The following is a 20,596-nucleotide window of genomic DNA, read 5'->3' as shown; positions in this document are numbered from 1 at the left end:
CGGCCTCCAGCTTAGTTATTCACTATTCCAGACTGATGAGTTCTAACAAGAACAAAACTGCAGTCTGGAGTGATAACCGGGCTGGCTGGCATATTGCATGTAGCTGGGTGTAGTTTTAACTACGCAAGAAACATATTAAGGCATGCAATCAAACAAAAAGGAAACTTAATAAGAATACTTGAACCATTGTAAAAATCAATTTCAGAGTTACAGTTTAGTTATTTTTGCTGTCTTCGCAGTCCAATAAATACAGAAGTTTTCACAAGGGACATTGGATGGTAATGACAGTTTAGTACTAATATTAAGCCTCCGCATAAATGAGCATTATTCAATAACGTTAAATGCCTGTAATTTGTTCTTCAGAAGGTGAAAAACAAATTTTGAAAAAATGGAAATCACTTTGTTAAAGTTGCTAGGACACCGGGACAAGAAATAGCACATTTGAGGCAGTGAGAAGCAAAGGGATGTAAGTGGCAAAATCCAAAATTTGGGGATAACTAGTACAAATGGTAGATGAACCTTTCCTCTGTCTTGGGGCAAGAAATAGTACTAGTAGCCCTGGTACGTTCTGTTTTACAGCATGATTTAGGAAAAAAAAATCAATGAAAGTTTACCAAGTCCTGCAACTTGAAACATGTTTTACTCAAAACTGGAAAATGTTCGCTGCCTCATTTCTAGAAAATGGGATCGTTTCCAAAATTTTAAAAGTATTTTTTTTCTAAAAGAGCATGCTTAAAAACATAGGATCTGACCATTTTTTAAATAATTTATTTAAGTTTAATATTTTTAAAAAATTAACTTAAATTGGTACGCTTTCATTGTTTACACTTCTATCGTGTGTAGTGATGTGGATCGGGTAAATGCCCAGTGGGTAGGTAAATATTTATTGGGTATTTACCCGGGTATTTACCCAAGGCCTGGGTAAATACCCAAAAGCTGGGTATTTTACAAAAAAATGCAAAAAGTGAGTCAGATTTTTAAAAAAAAAAATCTAAATATGAAATAATTGGTAAAACTGATACACACAGATGCATTACACAGTTTATAATATTTTTTATTGGAAGACTTTATGAAATTGTGAAAGAAACATATTGTGAACCAAAGAATCTTTCTTTTCACTGTCATAATTGGACAAGTATAAGCATTTCAATGATGAACTTCAGGATATCAAAAATCTAGGTTAGTCATATCCAAAATGAAAAAAAAGGAAAAAAGGAAGCATGAGGGATGTTTGGAAGAACAAACTGAGAATTTATTAAGACTATGATGTTATTTATTTATTCATTTTATTGCTGTTTAAGTGATAACGTGGCAAATATAGAAGTTTTCACATTAATAAGCAAAAAAAAATAAAAAAAAATCAAATATTGTTTTCTGTTGCCTTGCTCATTTGCATTTGCTGCCTGGTACTTCATGATGAAAATTTATTCTAACTATTTTTAATACACGCAATTAGTGATGTCGGGTGGGAAGGTAAATATTTTTTTGGGTATTTACCCGAAGGCATTGTAAATCCCCTAGTATGCTTACTGGGATCATTTTGCTCTATGTTAAAAGGGAGAACGAGATAGGCATTTAGTATTTAGAAGGCGTTAGTTTGTCACTCACTTGTAAAACTTTAAATTTCGCTTTGAAAAGTGAAAAACAAAAAAGAAAGATGGGGAAATTGATTAGGCATATCCAACACATTTAATGTGAATATCATATTAGATTGCTAAGTTGTTTCACACAATAATTCTTTAAATATGTGATCAAAATACAATTTTTGGGCAAAAATATATTGTTTTGTTTAAAGTTTGTTGGTTGGTTATATATACATAGTGGAATGCATACAGAAAAGTACTTTAGTTGAATATAAATTTTTGAAATAAATACCCGGGTAAATACCCATTTTGGGTATTAACCCGGGTATATACCCTGAGTATTTACCCCTAAAAATAAATACCCAGGTATTTTACATCACTAATCGTGTGACATCACAAATGATGAAATGCCATTCAATGTTGCCATTCACAGAACAAAATATTTAATTCGCATCTTTACTCACGAGTATTGGCAATGATATGGTTGATAGCAAGTGTAGAGTGCAATTTTAATTCGCTGCTTGATTATCATAACGTAGAAACGTAGTAGAAAGATGCGCCAAATTGCATCGTTTGTGACGTCATAAAGACCACACCTTGTTTGAAAAATCGGACATTTTAAAAAAATAATTAAAAAACTGTTGGGAAAATGAAAGTATTTTCTTTGTCCATGTAATTTTTTTTTGCTCATTCTATCCATTTGAGTGACTAAAAGTAGTACTTTTGACTGAAGGAAACCACCCCATTGCTTTTTTACTGGATTTTAAATTAAATATACAACACTTAAAAATGCATGAATATACCAATATGAATGATTTTTAAGTGTTGCTTCAAAATTTCTATTTCATAAATTTAATCACAATTAAAGTTTTGAAGAATATTCAAATGCAGTAAAAAGTATTTATATTTTTATTAAAAATAATTTAATGAAAAAGTTCTGAAAAACAATAACAATACGGGAGTACAGTTAAAATTTACACAAAAAATGAATCAGACAGAAGCAGAAACTTGCATCAATGGTACTTCAAGATATTTTGCTAGTGCTTCAGCTTTAGCTTTTAATATTCCTAAGTCTACATCAGCATCTGCCTGTAGACAAAGGAGAAGATTCGCAACACCTGTTACTGCCACAAAGCCCTCCTAAAATCACATAAATAATATAATTAAAAATCCTAAAATTTGGAAGTGTTTCTGTTCCTGAAAAAAATGGTTGTTAATAAAGGTTGGCCAATTTTAGAGGTCGTTTTGAAAATGAAAAAAACAATGCACCAACAGAAATCATTTATATGTTTTACTTCCATGAAAGGGACATTATGATGAGAAAAGAATATATTCAAATAGAAAACTAAAAATTTTTTTCTAAAATATACTTCTTAGATTATTTTTCCATTTAAGAACCAATTCACTTTAAAATGGGAGAATTTTGTCTGCTTCAGATTTTATTTTTTCTGAACCAACTTCTGCTTCTAGTTCAGCCTTTAGACTCAAAGATTAATTATCAATGTCCTTATCATTAGTGCAATCTGAGTGCAACATCAGCCCACCTGTTCAAACAAGCTGAAAATAGATTCTGACCACTAAAATGGCATAGGAATGCCTCCGGCCTCTTTCAAGTAAAGGTTAAATTTTGAGGAAAATCTCCGAAAAACCATCTGCCCTTATTAATCTTCAACAATGGCACATATGGGTCTGACCTGTTTATCATTAGTGCAATCTGAGTGCAACTTTAGCTTACCCACCTGTTCAAACAAGCTGAAAATAGATTCTGACCACTAAAATGGCATAGGAATGCTTCCGGTCTACTCGCAAGTAATGACTAAATTTTCAGGACAACCTCTTGAAAAACTACATCCCTTATTAAACTTCAACAATGGCAGATGTGGGTATGACATGCAGCGAGATGTACCAAACATCAGCTTAATTTCCTAAGGGTGTGAAAAATTAGGCCTTCTTTTTTGTAACTTTTCAGCTCTAGTCAATGCGACACACAAAAAAAAAAAAATTAATTTGAAGTTTGGCAGCTGGAATTCAAATTATGTTTTTTGCAATTACGAGTGAGCGTGTGTATGTAGGTGTGTGTGTTTGTGTCGAGGGATGAGTGTGTGTGTGTGTGTATTCGTGTGCTTGTGTCTGTGGGCAGGTATGAGTGTGTCCGTAAATGTGTGTGTGTGTTTGTTTATATATGCGTGTGTGTATGTGTGCAGGCATGAGTGTGTGGGTATGTGTGTGTAGGTGTATGTTTGTTTCTGTGTGTATGCATGAGTGAGTGTAGGTATGTGTGTGTGCAGGTGTGTATGTATGCGTGTGCATTCAGGATATGAACGTAACCTGGAGACTGTTTTTGCTAGAAGAGCAGCTTCAGGAGGGACCGGTAGACAATGGTGCTGCAGAGGGAGGCGGGGGAAAATAAAATCATAGGAACATCAAAACCATCAAGTGAGAACAATAAGCAATGTGATTGCTCAAAGAAAGAAAAAAAAGATTTGAAATTCTTATCAAAATAGATTTTACCCCCCTTATGGTTTATTTCCCCTTTTATAAGCAAGAGAAGACTGGTGTATGCCCAGACTAAATTTGCTGGTTGTTAGGAGAGGTTTAGTTGGTCTCTCCCACAGTTTTTGACATTGAAAAGATAGAGTGGAATATCCACGCCTTGGAAAATTGGTGGTTAATGGAGGTGATCGCTATATAGAATGGGTGGCTCATAGCAGTTGCACTGTACTTTTTATTAAAGTGAGAATTAGCTTTTGAGGTAAGTTACACAAAATTTCAGAATCCTAAATGTCAGAAAAAGATTAAATGATTTGAAATTTCAAAAACATTCATCACAAAACTAACGATAAAAAAAATCTACATTGATTAGCAGCAGTGCATGAGAAATGATATAGAAATACATATGATCAAAGAAGTTTTTTATTTAATCCATTGGAAATACAGTAGACCCTCTTTTTGTTTAGCTTTGATTATAAACGATTTAAGATTTGACGTCTTTATTTTGTTTTGCGTGGATGATTTTTGATTTTACACAGCAGCGACATTGTAAAGAGAAACTTTTCTTTTAACTTTTTTACATTGAACCATTTGTGCCTGTATGGCCAACATTTTTTCCAAGGTTACTTTGTATTGGGCAGCAAGAAAACAGATGGTCTGTCTGACCCATTTTCCTATGTAATAAAAAAAATCATTTCATTTTCCAATTAAAATACTTGTTTGAATTTAAAAAATATGGATTTACTTTTTTTCTTTAAATCTATATTTACTTTAAAACAGAATTGGATACGACACAAAGTTATGATTAAGTTCACTTTAGATACTAAAAACAGTGAAAACTGTGCATAAATAAAAACTTGAATCAAAACAAAAGAGCTCCAGCTTTAAATTTACAGAAAAGTCATAACAAGTATAGTTTTCATTTCAAAGTATAATATGAAACAAGGTAAAGTTTAAAATTTATCTCGGGAATGTTTATTGCCATTTAGGGTAATAAGGATTGGTGCTTTCGCAGAAGTTTTGCAAAAGTATTCCACCTCAAATCCATGCAACAATAGCATCCCTTTTTCACTGAACTTCTCAAAAAGACGTAATCAATATCAAGGCCAAGCTTCAACTTATCAGAGCTACACTGTAACATTTTGTTTTCAACTTGTGAATTCCTTTTATGATTTCTGATTCTAGACTCAAAAACTTCAGGACTTTTCATCTCTTGTTTTAATTTTGTAAATGCATTACAGTCAACTTAAGTTACAAAGTGATTCGACTCATAAAAAAATACATACAATACAAAGAAAATATATAACGAGAATTTTTTACCAGTAACGAATTTTAGAGTGAACACACATTTCTCGCACGCAACATGAAAATTTTCGGATGGGAATCGTGGTGTTTAAGTATTAGCTTCGTTACTGGCTACTAAAAAATTTGGCTTTGTGAATAGACTTTCATCCTTTTAGCATCACTGAGAGTAGAAGTTTTCACACTGTCTGAATATCCCGTTGTTAGGCAAGGGCTGGACTTGCGAAAATTATTTCGGGGGTCGGACTGCACAGGCCTCTGAGGGCGGGGGGGGGGGGGGGTCTAAGGTGTATGGAATTTCCCCCTCGGTAAAAGGGTTCGGGGGGGGGGCATCTTCCGATATTTGTTCCTTGAAAATGCCATTTTACATATTTTCTGATGTTTGTGATTTGCATGAACCAGCAATATGTGACAAGGCGTTTTCAAGATATAGAAATCTAAAAATTGGTAGGCAAATTTTCTGATTCAATTAGACCATGTCCCTTGTCTTGAGGGACATTTTTACAGTACTATTTTGTGGGAGAGTCATGCAGTGAATACATATTGCTTGGGGCTTTTTGAAGTCCTGCAAACTTCCTCCTCATATTTGACGCAACATACTCCAAGCAGTTCTCTTAGATACAGAAAAGGCAAGTGTAGGAGTACAAGAACATCTTTTAGTGAATTAAATAGGGCCTTTGTCTTGATGGATATATGGAACTTCATTGACAATCAAGCAAAAAGAAACTCTTTCTCGAGTAAAACACTGGCCACTTATTCTGAAAAAAGCCACATGCACACACAAATTATGGGGAGGGAAGGGGGGGGGGGGGGCGAGCCCACTCAAGCCCCATAGAGTCACTGCTAGTGTTGTTAGGGTATACAAATAACTACTCCTCACTTTTCATTTATTTGTTTTCATTCTAAATGCGTAAGTTTTTGAAACATAATGGCACCCAAGCGCACTGTTTCATGTAAAGTTTATGAAGATGAAAAAAAAGAAAAAGTTGATGTCAATTGAAGAAAAGCTAAAGATTCTGAGTGTAATTCGGCAACAGAAAAATGCGTCAAAGGAAGCACAACAGTTTGGAATGCATTAATCTTCCATATGAGGCAATGAGAAACAGAAGGATATAAGTGGACATTTTCAAGCTTTGAATAAACCGCATTTAAAGATGTGGTCCTAGGTAGACTTTCATTGAAGAATTTTTCTACATCATGCTGTATAGCAGCATCTGAGAGGTCTACTAGTACTATCTCTAGCCCCAAAACAGAGGAGAGGTTCACCTTCCATTTGTGAAGTTTTTAATTTTGGCACTTACATCCCTTTGCTTCTCATTACAATTAAAAGTCAGGAAAAGGGGAATCCGTAAACGTTCACAGAGTAGTGGCTGAGTAAAATGTAAACATTTTTAAAATGGAAACTGCACTTAAATTGTGGATTAAAGAGAGCAGGAAGAGGGGTGTTACCAAACGTCATAAAGGAGCTGGCCAAGCAAAAGTATTAGAATAACGATCTGAGATCACGCAGCATAAATCATCATCATCTTCATTTTTTAAGTTACAAATATTATTATTGTATCTGCTATACAGTACTATTATAGTACAGCATTTTATTACTGCTACATACAGTATGTACCGAATTGTTTTATTTTATATATCTCTCTCTCCCGCTGATCATTGATTTTGTGCATTGTAACAGTATTTTATATTGAGTAAAAGTTTTTTTTTTTCTTAAATACAGTGAAAATTCAGTTCTTTATGTAAGAGAAAATTTAAGATATAATTTAAGGTTGGTTTAAGACAATTTGCGGTGATGATAAAAAGAGTCAAAAATAATCAGGTATGTGTGAAAAAATTCCTTGACATACTACCTTTTTCCACAATGTAAAATTTCGACTTACGCGAGAAGTCTCGAAACGCATCCCTCCTATAAGTCAACACTAGACTGCAATTGGCAATGAAACTACGATGTAACAGATAAAAATGTTAATACTTTCAGAATATGCACATTTTTTAATTGTTATTTAATGCATTTAGCTTAATATAAATTAAATTTCACGATTTATTTTCAAATTCAATTGAGAAAAATTATTACAGAAAATGATAAACACAATCTAAGCATACAATACTAAAAACTAACTACAGATTAAAATTTAAAAACTTACTTCACATTCAATTATGATGAACTTCAGGGATTCATTATTAAGAACAGAACATCCATTTTTTTCATAAGCCATCCATATATTGCTTGCTATAGCAGCCGTAAGTTTTGCATCTTTGCCAGCAAAACCAGAGTACGCTAACAAAGTTCCTTCTCTATTCAAGAGTCTAGAAGAGAATATTTAAAGCATTATCTTTAAACCTGAAAATAAATTAACAACTTATTTTTGTTACCGGCAAGTTAACTTTTTTTATGCGTATTTGTAATAAACCTTAACAAGTGATACCTGCTCCCCTTGAAATAAGAATTCAAAAAATAAAAAAGAAAGTTCAAAAGAATTTAGAAAAATACGGGTTTTTGATGGAAACAAAGTCACAGCATGATAAACATAAAAATTGCTAACAAAAATGTTTCTATTGACTTTCTAAATAATCAAGTTTATGGGTAAATAATCCAGTCATTATCATTCAAGTTAGTGAAAATTACTAATTTCATGAACAATCTTGAACATTTAAAACTAAAAATTATGCTACAAATACACACACACATACACAAAAAAAATAAATAAATAAATTTAAAAAAAATAAGAAGAGCAAAAGAAATCTTAAAAATTGATAAATTTTCTTAACAATAGTTGAGGCAAACCTAACATGGCAGCATTGTAAAGGTAATGAAGATCCTAATAGCAGCAATTACGAAGCTGCCAAGTTAGGTTTGCCCCAACAAAAGCTGACAAGGCGACTAGGTTAGCTTTCTGTAGTACTGGCCTTTGCCTTACTGCTTGTGGGGGGATGGTGTACATCTCTGTTCCTTCGAAATACACCACCTTCAGTAGTGTAGTTCAAGGGCATTGCCCCCTACTTGCTGCCTCAAGCAGCTTTATTTGGCGAAAGAATTTGATTGATGTTTTTGTGACCTAAATTACACTCCTTTGAAGGAAAAGATGAAAAAAATCATTGCATCAAAATATGTGCCTTACTTAATATACTTTTGTTAGGAACAGACAGGCTGCCAGCTTCCTCATCACTCCAAATGGATGCAATGTCACTGAAAATTAATGTCTTCATTAATATGAGGCAAGGACGTATACAAGGGACCCTGCAAAGGCAACTTTTCGGAATGGGAAGCTCTAAAACTCAAGTGTAGGTAGGCACTTTTTAATGACATTAAGGAAAAGAATGCGGTTCAAATCTCCCTCCAGGAAACTTTTTGTAATTGAAGTTTTAAAAAGACAATTTTAGGAGGAGGCATTTAGAGGCCTTCACCCAGATATTTTGCAATATTTTAAGTCTTAAAAGACGTGGCTACAGACATCTCAGGTAGCGTTTAGGGAAAAAATGGGTTCAGTAACTTTAAGAAACTTAGGTTTCAAAATGCAGTTTTAGACGACCTTCAATGATGTTAGGGTGAGGGAGATCCGAAACATTCCCAAGAATTCTTAGGAAATAGGAACTATAAAACGCAATTTTAGAATATCTCTTTCAACAGAAAAGAAAAGGAAATAGTTTGAGGACCTCCTAGAAAAAATCTCTATATTTCAGTTGTCTTTAATAAAAATGCTGCCTAATCTTTAGTATATAATGATAGAACTTTTACATTAAAAGGATATAACAAAGGGCAGAGGGGGGCAATGCCCCCCCCCCCAGTTTTGGGAGGACTTTATATAGTATCAACACATCTTCCAAAATCTTAAAACAAAAAAAATCATGACTTTTTCTTTTTTGAATAGTTCAATGAAAATGAAGAGAAAAGCGAATGTCCTTTTCTGATGGGAGAAAAGAAAAGGAAAAAAAAATAAATTTTTGTGACTGACATATTTCATATCTTGCTATTTATTCAATCCCGAATGCAGTATTTTGGAAATTCTTTTGTATTGATTGCTTTTATCTCACTTCTTCTGCATATTGTCTATCTGTTTAGCACGGAAAAAAATACACACTACTATTTCTATTCATTTTCTGCCCCACTTGCAACTGAAGAAAAGTTGTTGTCATGAGAAATCTATGGTTTCTTTTTTCTTTTAAATTTAAAATACCTATTTCTCACAAAATTAGAACAGGACTGTAAAAATTTACAATCAAGTACTAAAATATCAGAGACTGGAATGTACAAATGAAGTGCGTTAGATAATTTTATTTATTCCAGAATCCTTGAAAATAATTAGATAAGTCTTTGAAAATCCTAAGCAAAGGGGGTTCCAATTACTTCTACTGCATATTGTTAATCTGTTTTGACAGGAAAAACAAAATGATACACTACCTCTATTTCTTTTTGTTTTCTGCACTACTTATAATTAAAAAAATGTTGTTGTAATGAGAAATCTATAGGGTCATTCCACGTCAAATCAACCACAAAAATGGGATTTTAACACTCACCGTCTCGGAATTTGATAAAACTTGGTATACTTCATCCCTTTATGGTTATAAGCAACCCCCTAATTTTTTTTCTTTCAATATCAATTCGTTTTGATTTTATAGCCTTTTGAAATTCGGCGATTTTGCATTTTTTATCATTTTTGAGAAACTCAAACTGAGAAGATGTTGTTTATTAAAAAAATTGTTTCTTGGTAAGTAATGCTATAATCTTTCTGAAAATTTTTGCATAAAATGTAAAGACTTTGAACATGTTGATAAAAAAATATCTTAATAGTTTTAGTTTACATAAGAAATTTTTAAAAAATTAGAAAAGTGAAAATTTTTAATTTTTTTTTTTCAAAAAAAGGTGTTGACATAATTCTGAATTTCAACAAGAGGGTCAGCTTTAAAAATCATGATTTTTTTAAAAAATGATCATGAATATGTATTCTAACTTATCCAATAAAAACATTAGGGGACTTTGAGGGATTCTGCCCCCCCCCCCCCATTCTGAAAAAAAAAAGCAGGAAACATCATACAATCTCTTCCATATTCTTAAAAACTGAATTGTCAGCAATTACGACAAAAATTCAAATATACAGTGTGTTGAACATTGGACTCAAATGTAAAAAAAAATCTAAGCTTCTTTTTCATTTGAAATAACTTAAAATATGGGATAGTTCCACCCCAAATCTACCCTAAAAATGGGATTTTAACATGTACCACCTCAGATTTTGATGAAACTTGGTATACTTCCTTATTTTGTGGTAAAAAGCAACCCCTTAGTTTTTTTTTCTTTCAATCTCAATGTATTTTGATATTATAGACTTATCAAATTTTTTGATTTTGCATTTTTTGTCATTTTTAAGACATTCAAACTGAACTGTTGTTTAATGGGAAAAAATTGTTTCTTAGCAACTAATAAACTTACCTTTTTGGAAATTTTCATAAAAAATGCTAAGATTTTGAATATTTTTATTAAAAATATTATAATAATCTTGGTTTATACTAAGAATTTTTAAAAAATTGGAAAAAGAAAAATTGATTTTTTTTTTTGGTGAAAAAAGCCATTGTCAAATTTTTAACATCAGGGTCAGTTTTAAAAATCATGTTTAACAATGAAAAATGATCATGAGTATGAGTCCTAACTTCCCCTATGAAAAAAAGTTATGGGTCTTTTAGGGATTCTGCCCCCCCACCCCCCTCTTCAGAAAAAACGAAAGCATCAGAGAAAAGCTCTTCTATGTCTCTGAAAACAGAGTTCCCAACAATTATTTTTAAAAAATATATATATATATAAAGTGTGTTTAATATTGAAGTCAGACATATAAATTTAATATTTAAGCTTTTTTTTAAATTTGAAATAGTTAAAAATTGTTTAAAATATAGACATTCTGAAAATAAGATATCATGAAATTTAAAAGTTACAGACAATAATATCTGCATACAGATTACTGCATTTTAGTTAAGACAACGTAAAACAAAAATTAACTCTTAACACCAATTTATAATCATGCAGTTTCTAACACTTTCAGGACCCCCCCCCCTCCCACCTAAACCCTTATGTTTGAGAAAAATTGTTATAGTGGAACTGTATTTTGTAGTAAGTTACCGCCCTAATTCTCCTGGCTTGCTAATTCTGTATTAGCTACCAGTTTGTTTGGCTCTCTTGGCTCCCTTAAGAGATTTTTCGCCTCCAGCTCATGTGATTCCTATTCCGGGCTGATGAGTGCTAAAAAGCACGAAACTGCAGCCCTCAGATGGAATAACTGAGCTGGCGGTGTATTTTAAGTATAGTGGAACTGTTTTTCATTTTAGTGTTACTGCAGTACAGCAACAAATTCATCCTTTTCCTTTCTTGAAAATAGTTTACACCCCTTAAAAGTTAATAGCTTGATTGCTTAGTAATAATATGTTCTAAATAAAGTAAATTACCTTCCCCCCTCCCTTCATAGCAAATGAGGAAATAAATTGCATCTCTCATATTCAATGGATTTTTGTATATTTTTTAATGAGAATAAGAAACTAAATTAGTATTTGCAAGGGAAAAAAACAATATTTGTCCGGATTCCCCCCCCCCCCCCAACATAACTTGCATCTTTTCCTCAACTGCTTTTGGGAGTGTACACTAGTGCAATGCAATTAAGTGCAATAAATAGAATAGAGAAAAGAAATTAATATAAAATGTGCTAATTCAAACTACAACGGAACCTCCATAACTCAACAAACCAAGGAAACATGAAAAGATTTCGACTTAAGTGGACGTCAACTTACTGGGGTTCTAAAATTTTAATTCCTAAAGAGTTTCTGTGTGTACAACTTACTTACTGATGCTTAATATTCACATCATGAAAACTAATTCCAGTAAAGGAATTTTCTATTCTTTTCGTTTTCTTTCTTTGAAAAGTATATAGTAAAATCAATAATATATTTGAATATATTGTGAAGCATAAATACATAATTGTTGAAAAGAGATAAAAGCTTCTTGTTAGTCATGTCTGTTAAAGATAAAAAATCCTGCTCACACTTATTTAGAATACAGGTATAATGGTGCCTTCTTTCTCTACAGTTTGGTATATTTTATCCTATCCTTTTAGAATTGCACTAACAGCACAGAGTGGTTGCGTACTCCCCTGGATAAAAGATGGAATTCTCTAAAAGAGATTTCCTAAAACTCTGAGAAAAAGTTAATATGAAAGAATGTTGGTAGCAAAAATTGAACTAGAATAGCAATTGGGTGTGGACTGATAGGGGGTTCTCGCAAATGTGTGTCAAGCTAGATAGATTTTCAGTCATTGAATTTGGCATTGGGCCAACCCTAAGAAAAATAAATGTCCAGTTACAGGGGTTATCAGTGTGTCCAGTTACTGAAGTTTCACTGTATTTAAACAGGAATATTTAGAGTAGAATGTTTATAAATCATTTGTATAAAATAAAAAGTGGCTTTAAACAACATACCGCAATTCAGGGGCGGATACAGAAAAATCTTTTGGAGGGGGCACGGGAAATTGAACTTTTCTGGGCTAATCTGTTTGATAAGCGGAAAACAAATCCATGTTTCAGTTTGATATTGCATTAGATTAATGAAACAAGTTAAAAGCTCTGCGAACTAGAAGTGTCTAGCTTCGAATTTGTCTTTTAGTCTGTTCTTTGCCCAGTTGGTTAGAGAAATCATTACTGGACAGATATCAAATTTTTACTTGTATTTGGCCTAGATCTGATTACACACAACACAATAATTAGAATGACATACATATTTTCTAATCTTCTTAGTAGGGAAACAGACATAAGGTAGAAGGAATTTAAGAACTATGAGCTGGTATTTATAGGATTTGTGATACTTTGTATTAATTGCCTAGTTATAAATTAGAATTAGATGATTTCTCTTTTAATTTCTATGTTGTCTTAATGCATACTAAACAATAATTTTTAGTATGCATAAATTGTTGTAGGAAAATTTCAAATTTCGCGATAACCTGTTTTTATTGTTTATTATTAATTTATTTAATTAACTACTTTCAATTCAAAAAAATCTTGAGTATTAAAATGTTTAAATTTGGGTTCAAACACCAATGTATGTCATTATTCAAATTTTTTTTGATGCTATTAGTAATTAGCAAAGTTTGTAAGATTGTGATCGATTTTTTTTCTTTTATCAAAATAAGGGGGGCAAGGGGGCAGAATCCCTCAAAGTCCCCTAAAGATTCTCATTTTATATGTTAGCACACATGTTACTGATCATTTAAAAAAATATATAAATTATTTTAATTTAGACCATGCCAAAAAATTAAAATTTTGAAAATCATTTTTTTATTGAAAATTTTTTAAAATTTTCAGTTTGTTAATTTTTTTCAATTGCTGAATATAAATTCAGATCTTTGATATATTTTTTTCTAAAATGCTTGAAGTCTTAATGTATAATGTGAAAATTTTCAAAAACTTTTTATCTTTAGTTGTTGAGAAATAATTTTTTTTGCAAACAGCTGCAGTTAATTCTGAGAGAACTGTGAATGACAACTAACGCAAAATCTCAAAACTTTGAAGGGTCATAAAATAAAAACAATTTTAAATAGAGAAGAAATACTTTAGGAGGTTACATAGGACTATGAAACATAGAAGTATACAAAGTTTCATTGAAATCTGAGATGGTGGGTGTTGGGGTGTGGTTGAACTGACATGGAATGACCCTATAGTTGATTTTTTCTTTCAAACTGAAAATGGCTGTTTCTTACAAAATTTGAATAATACTGTACAACCGTATAATCTAGTTATCAATTTCTATGTCTATCCAGTTAACCTTTATAAGGCTTCAAAATGCAGAATTTTATATCCATTTTACAAAATTTTCTCCGAAGGAGAAATCCCCGGCCTCCTAAAATTGGAGATTTTCTATTTCCCACTCAAAAGGGAGCCCTGCGTCACTCTCTTGATACCAGCTCCCTCTCTTAAGGTCAATTCAAGAAGGACAGCATGAAAACACACATTAATGAAAACGATACACAAAAAAGTAAAGCGTGGACATGCTTAAAAAAAAAATCCTGCCCCCCAGGAACTCGGTCCTAAATCCGCCTATGTACAATTACAATATTGGATCAAATGATAACTAATTATATTCGAGGGCATGGGAGCTCATATGCAAAATTTTAGGGGGGGGGGGCTGGTTCAGATATTCCCCCCATGGAAACTGATTTCAGTACAGATTAGTGTTATTAAAATTTGACATTTTTAATAACTTATTCATTAATGGCTGGGGAAGAAATGTTTTTACATTTTTGCAAAGAAAAAAAGTGCTAAATGCAAGAAATTTAAAATTTCTAAAGGGGGAGGGCTTGAGCTCCCACTTACCCCCCTATATGGGCACCCATGTTATTAAGGGTGCTCACCTAAAGCAGACGGTGACACTGAAATTTTAAAGGAGAGAGGATTCTTTCTGCTTTTTGGTAGAGAATCTCGCTTTTGGGGGGTGTTCCTAGTATGGGGGGGGGGGGTGCACCATTGCTTTTGGCAGGGGGGGGGTTCTTGTTCTGTAACAACTAGATGCCAAGGTATTTTTTAGTCACTTGGGCAACCTAGTGCCCAGATCCAAATTTGTCAGATCTTACTTTTATCATTTCATTGTTCAGCATAATTTTCAAACTCTTTTGAGGGATTTGTTGTAAAATGCCTTTCTTTTTGTGTAAAATAACCAAAATCTCTTGGAATTATTCCAAATTTGTTTATAAATCCAAGATTTTTTTTTCTGGCTAAGCTGCATTGCTCACTACTTCCCTACACTTTTTAAGTCTCGACTTCAGGGCTGGACTGGACTGCTAAGACGGCCCGGGCGACTACTCTAAGCTGGCCCTTAGCTTAGCAGTAAATCTACCCCTGGGGCCGGACAGATCGTTACAACAACCCGATGATCAACGATGTTATGAGAAGAGTGAGTTCAAGGGCTCTCCCCCAGAATTTTTTTAGAAATGATGCATGTGAAGGAAAATTTTGACATTCTTAAATGATGGGGAGGGAAGGGGGCATCTCTAAGGGTTACAGGAGTTTGCTCTCCTGGGAGTTTTTCGAAACTGAAGTCCTAAATACACAAGAGTGCTTCCAAAATCAGTTTCAAAAATACACATCTAGGTTACTTTTGGTGATGTGAAAAAAAAGAAATAAGGTTCGAGGAAACCCCCTCTTGGCTGTCCTCTCTTATTTATTCTGGTTATGGTTAAATCTCTAGTTAAAACTGTTATGGAAAACCTACCCTCAATTATCTTTCTCCAAAACCATTGGACTACTTTGGTTGGTTTGTACAGCCTATTTATTAGGAATACAAGGCCGTCTGTGGCTCCAATAAAAAGAACTTTTAACATTTTGCACTGATGTGGTGTTGATAACTTATGGTTTTTTTCCACTTTTTTTAATTCTAAATATCATACCTCCTGAATTCTTAAGTTTTTTTTTACATTCAAACTCTTAGAACAACTAGTGTGTGTATTCACTGCAATATTTAAATCTCGCCTATTGTATTTTAACTTTCTTTTTTCTAATCAAAACATATTTCGGGGGATTCTGTATTTTTCTCTATTTAGCTGTGATTTTCGTAATGAAAATCTATGTAAACAGTTTAAGATGTAAATATGTCGGTGAGCCGTAATAAAGATATAAATTTTATTTATCTATTCATTCTTTTTTTTAAATGAAGCTTGCCACGAGTTTACCCTATAAACATACCATTTTCATTTTTTGTTGGGAAAAGTTTGAAACGTACATTTGGTGACCTTTATTACACAATTATAATAACACAGAATTTTGGATGATTTTATTTTAAGATTACACTATTTAAAAAAAAAAAAAAAATCAGAAGAAATACTTTTTGTAACTCCTATTCAATTTGTTCATTATTATTACATTTTCATTTTGTAACAAAGTGAAGGCCTTCCTTTTATTTTGTGCATTGCTAAAATATAATTGGAATACTGAATTTTGAAAAAGAGTGGGCCCTCTACACCCCTTTGAAGACGGCCCCAAAGTACAATCAGAGCAGACGAGATTCCATGTCGGCCTATTTGGAAACTAGGGACCTTAAGTTTAATAAGTTTTAATGAGGATTTTTTATAAGTTTTAATGAGGGCCTGAAAAACCAACGGACGAAAAGGCTCCTCGGCTCACGTGAGTACGCTCAAAAATGCCTCAAGTGCTCTCCTGATAGTAAACATATATAAAAGGCCTGATAGCCTCCCAAGCCTCTATTAAACATTTAAAGTAAAAAAAAAAGGAGTTTAATCACAAATTGCAACTGTCCTGCGACGCACTGGACGATTGTCCAGTCTGGCCCTGCATGACTTGTTAATAAACACATAGCTTTTCTGCTTCGCTTAGGATGAACCCTTGTGTAAATGATAATACGCAAGTTGGCTTCTTCCATGATCTTAACAATGTGCTTGATATTTTGACATTGAACAATTTTCTCAGGCCCATCAATTCATTTTTTCCCTGGGGAGCCAAAGTCATAAACCTATGCAAAGTGTCTAAAAAATAAAATGTAAATTTAGTTGAGCCTGCTTCATGGAATAGGCACTAATGCCCGGGGGCCGATCCTAACAGGTGTGCAGAGTGTGCACCGCACAAGGGCGGCCGCAGGCCGCATCATGTAGTTCTTATAATCAAGAAAAATTCCTCAAGAATTTCTCACGAGATAACTTATAATAAGTCGAATAAATATGCTGAATTTTAAATGTTCAATTATCAAAGTAAGCGTCGATTTCCCGACAGCATATATCATAGTTTAAGAAAAATAGAATGTTTGGGAACATTGTGCTGGTTCATTGTCCATTAATATTTACTATTTACACACATGCTTCATTTGGTTGCAAAATTTGTGACAGAACCAGTAATCAGGCATGGATGCAGGGGAGGAGAAAGGCCCCCTTCTGAAGCATGAAATGGTGCCGTGTAAAAGGAGCACCAAGGGCGGTCACTAATGTTTACCACCCAAGCTTTTATAGACCTAAACAATGAAGACATATTTTATTTATTAAAAAAAAAGCTATACTGATTAGATACTCTCGTAAGCATTTCAAACAACAAACTATGTAACAAACTCTGTGTTTAACAATCATGGATGCGTGGAGAGGAAGTGGAAAATTGCGACTCCCTTCAGTCCCCCCCCTCTCCTGAAGCATGAAAGGGTGTCTTCTAAAAGGAGCACTGATGGCCCTCCAAGCTTTTATAGACCTAAACAATGAAGACATTTTTTATTTATACAAAAAATAAAGCTATACTGACTAGATACTCTCATCATAAGTATTTCAAACAACAAAATCTATGTTCAATAATCGTCGATGCGTGGGAAGAAAGTAGAAAATTGCGACTCCTTTGAGAGTCGAACATTTATGAATGACGAACTAATATTTTGTAATTTTCCCCTTTACGGCAATTTTTTGTAATTAAAATCCCGAATGAACTGCCCAGTTCGAGATCAGGCAGGAGGACAGGGCTCTTGCCCCGGGTAGTAAGTTTAAACGAAGATCCAAAAGGATGCCATGACCTCCTTGACGAGACTAAAGAAGGCTTAAAATTGCGTTTCTAGGACTTTAATTTCGAAACATTTCACTGGTTGAACCACAGATCTTAAGGACCCAATTAAGATTCTGATTCACCCCTTCCACCTTAACGTAATCAAACATAGCCTAAAAATGTTGGCTCCGAAATCTAAAATGTGTTTTTAGAGGACAGCCTTTCCTAATGTCATCAAAAATTGCTTAATGACATTTTTCGGATTTCTTTTTCGAAATTTTTGCGATGGACTTTTTGCAATTACTACCAAAGACAGTCTTCAGTTAGAGAAGCCTTTAATCCCGCTCCCTCTCACTTAATTTATTGAAAAACAAACTAAAATTGCGTTTTTCAGACATTAGTTTCAAGAACTTTCGGGAAAGGACCGCGGATCTCCCTTTTCTCCAATGCAATTACTATACCTCAAAATTTCGTTTTTAGACAGTTCCGTGGAGCCACAGAACCATTCTTGACTAAACTAGCCTGAAATTGACTTCAGTTTCTAAAAACAGTTCGTGAGGGCACGCTGACCCCCCGCCCGCTCTTAGTCCCATCGTTATCATACAATGCCTAAAACAAGTTTTTGGGACTTTTCACCGCGCTAGTGCATACCCATCAATCGTCGAGGTGAGGGGGACAAAAATCTATAGTTGTATTTTTCAGATATTAATATCGAAAAATATCCGTAAGATCCGCCGAAGCTTCCCGGTATTGTTAACGTTACCAAAGATAGTATAAAATTGCGCTTTTAGAAACATCCGCTTGGAGCCTCAGAACCCCCTTCCTTCTAAAAAAAATAGCCTATAATGGATTTTAATTCTGAAAAATATTTCGGTTCGGAATATTTTCACGTTTCCCCTATCGTTTTCAAATATAGCCAAAAATGGGTTTTTGAAACAATGGTGCCGAGAAATTACCGGAGGAAAGCCGCCAGATCCCCTACCATCACCAAAGACAGCCTAAATTTGCGTTTTAAACTTCAATTTCGAAAACCAACAAAGGTAACCCAAAATTGCGTGTTTAAAATTTAAGTTTCGAAAAATTTTCGGGAAGAGCATCGATCCTTCCTACGCTACGGTCACAAAAAATAGCTTCAAAACGATTTCAATTTGGAAAGAATTTTAGGAAAGAACATCAACATTACTATTTCCTGAAGTCTCAAAAAAGTTCCTAAAATTGCGATATTTGACGTTAATTTCGAAGATTTCTCCATGCACATTGAGTATACCCGACTCTTTTGTCCTTGCAACCGAACACAACCAAAGATTAGCTAAAACTATTTTTCATACCCCAATTTCGATAATTTTCTCTGAGTAAACCCTCCTCGTCTGTCCTTCTTCTAATGTCACCGAAGACAGACTATAAAATGCGTTTTTAAGACTAGTAAATTTTGGTATCTATTACTTTCTTCAAAGATATAAATTGTACCTACGGAGTTTCTTACTATAAAACTTTTCTTCCTTTTTATGAGTTCACCATTCTTCTGTTTTTTTCCCCTTTCTTTTTTAAATTAGAACTTGGTATAGAAATTTGAAGAAATATTTATATGGACGTTAAAGATGAGTCAAAATATGCAAATTACTCTTGAGGGGCGGCACATTAGGTCTTTGCACACGGGCGGCCGACACCCTAGGATCGGCCCTGCTAATGCCACGAAAAATTATTCTGGTAAGCGGGATTTTTCATTATTCGGGATAAAAATAGCATGCATCAATAGAGAAGTACCACACTGAAATTTTATTACATTAAACGGGATATTCTATTATCCGATATTCCAATAAGCGGGCTATACTGTACATTAATTTTTCAACGCTGGGGAGGGGGAAGTTACCTATTCCTGACCTCTCCCCCCCCCCAAATGGCAGGTCTGAATACTTTTCAGGGAATCTGATCCCTCTATTAAATTCCTAGAAGCTCTCTGACTTATTCTTCAATGTTAACAGTACCCATAACTTGGGCATACTGAACAAAAACATTTTAAAGTTAACAGAAACACTTTCACTAAGTTCATTAACATACTAAGTTTTACATCGGGAGTGTCAAAACTACATGATGATCACAAATTAACGTTTATACACTACATCACACAGAAATGTTTTTTGAGAGTTAGAAACTTTCTCGATTCTCTGAAATAGAAAACGCAACAAATAGTCAAAAAAGTTTGCAATAAATAACAGAAAATGTAACTAAGAGAAGTTATAATGCCTGCAAATAAATAAGATAAAATATTCGTACAATGTACTGGAAACTCCTCCAGTATTGGCTTGACTAAGTACTTGAGTTAGAGCCTTTGGTTTCAGCATATCAGCTTAAAATTAATTTTGAATCAACTTGAGTAAATTTTAGCAATAATTCAGAGCGAGAACTACTCGACTTATTTCACAACAATTCATCTAAAATGTGAGCGAAATCACCTGACATGACAATCACAACGAATGTGAATAATAGAGGTTTCCTAACAGTGAGCTTTTCCTAATGGTCCCATGTCTGCCCTGCTCCTTCAGAACTAAATATAGGTGTCGCTGTCATCATCAGGATATCCGAGTCAGTTGTTTATAAATACGTCATCAAGGTGACATGTCTAAATTCTGAAATATGATAATAATTTTCGAAAGAAGTGCATTTCATTTGCAAGTTGATTTTGTTCTTCATCTCAGTGTTTGTATCGATGGTTTGTCCCACGGACGTTG

The 20,596-nt window shown here is 33.7% G+C and overlaps 1 protein-coding gene across 1 annotated transcript; it reads right to left on the bottom strand.

Moving 5' to 3' along the window:
* Positions 1 to 2,469: 2,469 nt before the first annotated feature.
* Positions 2,470 to 20,382, bottom strand: LOC129223994 (ragulator complex protein LAMTOR2-like). Its single transcript, XM_054858387.1, has 3 exons — positions 20,142 to 20,382; positions 7,523 to 7,685; positions 2,470 to 2,723 (listed from the first exon to the last, which is right to left on the bottom strand). Exons 1-3 carry the CDS (start codon positions 20,207 to 20,209, stop codon positions 2,574 to 2,576), a joined length of 381 nt encoding a protein of 126 aa, XP_054714362.1. The 5' UTR covers positions 20,210 to 20,382; the 3' UTR covers positions 2,470 to 2,573.
* Positions 20,383 to 20,596: the final 214 nt, after the last annotated feature.

This window comes from Uloborus diversus, chromosome 6 (assembly GCF_026930045.1).
Source record: "Uloborus diversus isolate 005 chromosome 6, Udiv.v.3.1, whole genome shotgun sequence".
Lineage (NCBI taxonomy): Eukaryota > Metazoa > Arthropoda > Arachnida > Araneae > Uloboridae > Uloborus > Uloborus diversus.
Note: the sequence above shows the minus strand (reverse complement) of the source record. Positions and strands in the feature narration are given on the sequence as shown.

Coding starts and splice junctions, on each gene's coding strand:
- LOC129223994 (XM_054858387.1), bottom strand. CDS start 20,209: ATGCTGAAACCAAAGGCTCTAACTCAAGTACTTAGTCAAGCCAATACT. Junction 7,686..20,141: donor GGAGGAGTTTCCAGTACATT/GTACGAATATTT, acceptor ATTCTCTTCTAG/ACTCTTGAATAGAGAAGGAA. Junction 2,724..7,522: donor TCATCATAATTGAATGTGAA/GTAAGTTTTTAA, acceptor ATGTGATTTTAG/GAGGGCTTTGTGGCAGTAAC.